At 68.3% G+C, this 4,338-nt stretch overlaps 2 protein-coding genes across 2 annotated transcripts in view; both read left to right on the top strand.

Moving 5' to 3' along the window:
* The window catches only part of MNEG_3628 (Transmembrane and coiled-coil domain-containing protein 1), a gene marked incomplete at both ends in the record, with an annotated part of 1,075 nt that extends 835 nt beyond the window's left edge, over nucleotides 1–240 (top strand). Inside the window, one exon of the mRNA XM_014047895.1 lies at nucleotides 28–240. Coding sequence (XP_013903349.1) covers nucleotides 28–240 — 213 coding nt within the window. The remainder of the gene's footprint in view (nucleotides 1–27) is intronic.
* A 1,446-nt stretch (nucleotides 241–1,686) lies between these two features.
* MNEG_3627 (Uncharacterized protein) lies at nucleotides 1,687–4,090 on the top strand (the record flags this gene model as incomplete). Its single annotated transcript, XM_014047894.1, has 7 exons — nucleotides 1,687–1,822; nucleotides 2,240–2,320; nucleotides 2,523–2,550; nucleotides 2,736–2,826; nucleotides 3,116–3,233; nucleotides 3,397–3,641; nucleotides 3,896–4,090. The coding sequence occupies 7 exons, from the start codon at nucleotides 1,687–1,689 to the stop codon at nucleotides 4,088–4,090; spliced, it is 894 nt and encodes a 297-aa protein (XP_013903348.1).
* Between the last annotated feature and the right edge of the window lie 248 nt (nucleotides 4,091–4,338).

The following is a 4,338-nucleotide window of genomic DNA, read 5'->3' as shown; positions in this document are numbered from 1 at the left end:
CCCCCCGCCCCCGCCCCCCCTTTTCAGATGCCGTTCGTGCCCCCTGGCTTCATCACGGGCCTGACCCACATGGGCCTCCCCGGGGACGACATGACCGATGTGAGCGCGTCCTTCTTCTTCGCGACCACGGGGCCCCTGTTCCGCTCCAACCTGCAGAAGCTCACGGGCTCGGGCCCGACGCGCACCGCCGCCAAGTTCCTCAACGTGCAGGGGCTGAGCTTTGATAAAAAGGCGCAGTGACGGCGCCCTGTGGACGGCGGCCGCAAGTCGCGCGGTGGTGACGGCGGCGGCGGAGGCTGCGGCGCCGGCGCCGGCGGCCAGCAAAGGGGGCATTGTTGCTGTGCGCATGTGCGGCGTGTCCCTGCCCTCTGCTATGTGCTGTGTGGTGTGCTCCTCAGTCCGCATGATCCTATCTGGCAATGTACCAACCGCGTCGTTCCATGATCAGCAAGCAGGGGCTGCGTAAAACGCTGAGTTCTTAGCCTGGATCTGGACCTGCATGCCGCCGTGTTGGCGTTGCAGCCTGAGGGATCATCAGTGCCCTGCCAATGGCAAAAAAGTGCCCAGGCGATGAATCCCCAGCAGCGTGGCAGTCCACAGAGCCCGATGTGCGAAGTTGGCCCTGGTGGCTACCATGTGTTAAGAAACTCAATGCAGGAGGCAATCGAGAGTGTCTCAAGTGTTGGCATGATGGCTGCGATGTGGCTGTTGCTGCTGGGGCGTTGATCCCCACTCCAGGGGGTGGGGGTGAGGTCCCTACCCCACCCTGGGGGGGTGCCCGCTGCCGTTTGCAGCAAGGCAATGCTGCGGAACAACAAAAACTGCGTTTCATAATCCCATATCCGCAGGGTATTGCTAGACGGGGGCGTCGTGGTTGTCTCGTGCCCATCCAGTGCGACGTGGATTGGTCCGCGCGTGCACTCTGCTCTTGACTTGTGTTGCTAGCAGCTGATCGAGCATCGCCGCGGACCCCATGCAGCCCTGACTCGTCCCGCTGACACCGCAACCACGAGGGGGCTCCAGGGGGCGCGCTCGCAGCTCCATCGGAGTATGGCACTGTCCAGCAGGCTGTTTCAGCCAAACAACACCGGCTGTGCTGCTCAGGGCGGTGGCTTGTTCGGGCAGCGCGGTGCGGGAGGGCCGGCACCGCGGATATTGCTACAATCGCGGGTAGAGCACCTGCGTACAAGCAGCAGCAACAGCAGCAGCCAATTCAGCAGCGCGGGCCACCCCTGTGCGGGGCGATGCGCCGGCAGCGGCGTTCGCACGCCGCGCGTGGTGGCGGGTGCAGCGAGCACGGCACAGTTCCATTCCGTGTCTGTGCCCCTGCCGGACCCAGCGGATGACGACGACCCTATTGAGCTGCGGGAGCCACCCACGCGCATTACTGCAACGGGCCGTGTCGTCGCCAGTGAGCTGCACCCGCTGCAGCTGGGGTCTGGGGCAGGCTGCCGTGCACGCGGGGCGGCGCCTACGTGAATTGCTGTGCGAACCAGTGCTTCCTCTCCGCCTCCCTTCCATTCAACACCGTTGCCGCATTCTGCTCGGCACCGCGGCGCGCCTGCTCTCTGTGCACCTGCGGCTGCCCGACCCGCCAATTCCTGCGCCGCACGCTGCAAATGCGCACCCGCACGCGCCGTTGCCCCCCATCCCCCCCAAAAAACAGTCGGCGACTTGCATGGGGACATGGACAAGACCATTGCGTCCCTGAAGCTGGCGCGGGTGCTGGAGATCGACGACGACGGGGTGCCGCGCTGGGTGGGGGGCGACACGGTCATTGTGCAGCTGGGGGACGTGCTCGACAGGGGCAACACGGAGATAGGTGGGCGACGGTGTGTGTGTGTGTGTGTGTGTGTGTGTGTGAGTGCAGGGTTGCCTGCGGGGTTGTGTGATGGCGTTTGGGACGTGCGGGGCATCCGCACACTTTGTGTGTGTGTGTGAGTGCAGGGTTGCCTGCGGGGTTGTGTGATGGCGTTTGGGACGTGCGCGGCATCCGCACACTGGAGCAGCTGCCTGGGTCAACTCGATGCAAGGGTGGGTGCGCCTGTCGCCTGTGTCCGTGGCGCGCGTGCGCGGCGGCCAGCGCGCGAGCGCTGCGGGGCCGTGCCAGGGACGGGGCGCCGCCTCGGGCTGCGACGACCCAGCGGCCAGGGCGGCGCGCGGGTCAGGTTGGGCCGTGCCGCAGCCCGCCGACGGCCGCCCACACTGCGCTGCTGCCGGCCCCGGCCTCTTCTCCCAGGTATCATCAAGCTTTTCCTGGAGCTCGACAACCAGGCTCAGAAGGAGGGCGGCGGCGTGTACATGCTCAATGGGAACCACGGTGAGCGCTAGGCCTTGCGGTCGGCGGGCCGCGGCCGACGAGGCCGGGCCCCGCGGCCGCTGCTGCCGCCGCTGGCTCTGCGCCGCCCGGCGCTCTGACGGGCCGCAGCGAGACCGCAGCCAACAGTGGCGCACTGCACGCTCATACGGCGCTCTGACTCTGTTGCTGCCACCTGCCCGCCCAACCCCGCCCCCTCTCGCAGAGAGCTTGAATGTGTGCGGGGACTTCAGGTGCGCTGCCCTCTCGTCGCGCGGGCGTCGCCACCGCCAGCCGCTACCTGCCGCAACCGCAGCGCGCGGCGCCACTCGGCCCTGCGTGCGGTCGGTGCCCCGTACGCGCCCCGCCGTCGCGCCGCCCGCGCTCACTCCCCCCCCCCCGGTCCTCGCTCGGCTGTCGCGCCCGCGCATCAAATCAGGTACGTCACGCCTGGAGCGTTCATAGAGTCCGCCATCGAATTCGGGATCCCGCGGGACGTGGCGCTGCGCAGCTGGGACGGGTGCATCCAGGTGCGGCTGCGGAGGCGCCGGCACCATGGGCCAGCGGCGGGGCAGCAGCCGGGGCGCACGGGTGTGGCAGCACCTGCACGCCGGGCAAAAGGCTTCGAGGACGGCTGATCGCCGCCGCCCCGCTTTCCGACAGAGCGTAGTCCGCGCTGCTCGACAGCACCCTGGCGCCGTTCTGCAGTCGTGCCAGGCAGGGGGCCCTGCGGCTTCTTCCTCCCTCGCCCTACGACAGCTCGGCGACCCCCTCGTCGCCCGTCGAAACCCCTCCCTCCCACCCACCCCCGCCCCCCAGGCGCGCGCCGCGCTGTACCTCCCCGGCGGCAAGGTGGCACGCATGCTGTCCCGCAACCCCACCGTCCTCATCGTCAACGACACAGCGTTCGCGCACGGCGGCCTGCTGCCCACACATGGTGCGTACAGCGCCAACCAACCCTTCGGTTCGTTGCCCACTCCCAGCCGCCTGCATGCGCGACGCCCGCCCTCCGCCGCGCCCGCGCCCCGCCCGCTGCAAGCGCACCCCCAACTCCCAACAAAACCAATCCTGTGTGGAACATCCCCCCCCTCAAACACCAGTCGCCTACGGCATCGAGAAGATGAACAGCGAGGTGGCGGCCTGGATGCGGCGCGACAAGGTGGAGGACGGCTACGCCAGCCCGCCGTTCCTGGCCATGGGGGACGGCAAGTCTGTGATGTGGAACCGCTCGCTGTCTCAGGAGAAGTGGAGCAACCCGGCTGACCGCTACCATGCGAAGAACCAGGTGCAGCAGGCGCTCATGAGGGTCGGCGCGAAGCGGCTCGTCGTCGGCCACACGCCGCAGGTGGGGGCGGCGGCGCCGCGGGGCCGGGGGTTGCGGGCGGGCTGGGGCCGTTGAGGGGTGGGCGTCGGCATAGGGCGGTCGTGCTGTTGCGCGCGACCAACCAGCGGCGCTGGCCCGACCCAGCTTTCCGTCTGCCGCCATCTACACACACGCACACACACGCACACACACACACACACATGCACACACACACACATGCACACACACACATGCACACACACACACACATACTCTCGCACACACACACACACCAGATGCGGGGCGCCAACGTGGATTGCGACGGCCTGGTGTGGCGCATCGACGTGGGCATGAGCAGCGGCGTGCTCGACGCGCCCGTGTCTGTGCTGGAGATCACTAAGGAGGAGGACGGCATGGTGGACTGCAGGGTGCTCACAGAGGGGGAGGCCCTCGGCTCGTTCGATGAGATCGAGGCGCTGGTCGACTTCTGATCCGATCTGATCTGATCTGATGTGATCTGACGCGGCTCGGCCCCGGCGCGGCGGCCCAAGCCGTCTGGCCGCTTGGAAGGCGCCGGCGTCCGCGGCCGCGCGCCGCGGGGCATTTGCGATCGCTCACGCGCATTGATTTCGCTGTGTTCCTGCAATCCGTCGTCCTCTCTCTTTTGGAGCGCAGAGCGCCAGCCGGCCCCGCGCCCGGGCGCGGGGCCCGACGCCCGGCGGCTTCCTGGCCACCTGGC

Source organism: Monoraphidium neglectum (assembly GCF_000611645.1).
Source record: "Monoraphidium neglectum strain SAG 48.87 unplaced genomic scaffold scaffold00464, whole genome shotgun sequence".
In the NCBI taxonomy this organism is placed as follows: Eukaryota; Viridiplantae; Chlorophyta; class Chlorophyceae; order Sphaeropleales; family Selenastraceae; genus Monoraphidium; species Monoraphidium neglectum.
Note: the sequence above shows the minus strand (reverse complement) of the source record. Positions and strands in the feature narration are given on the sequence as shown.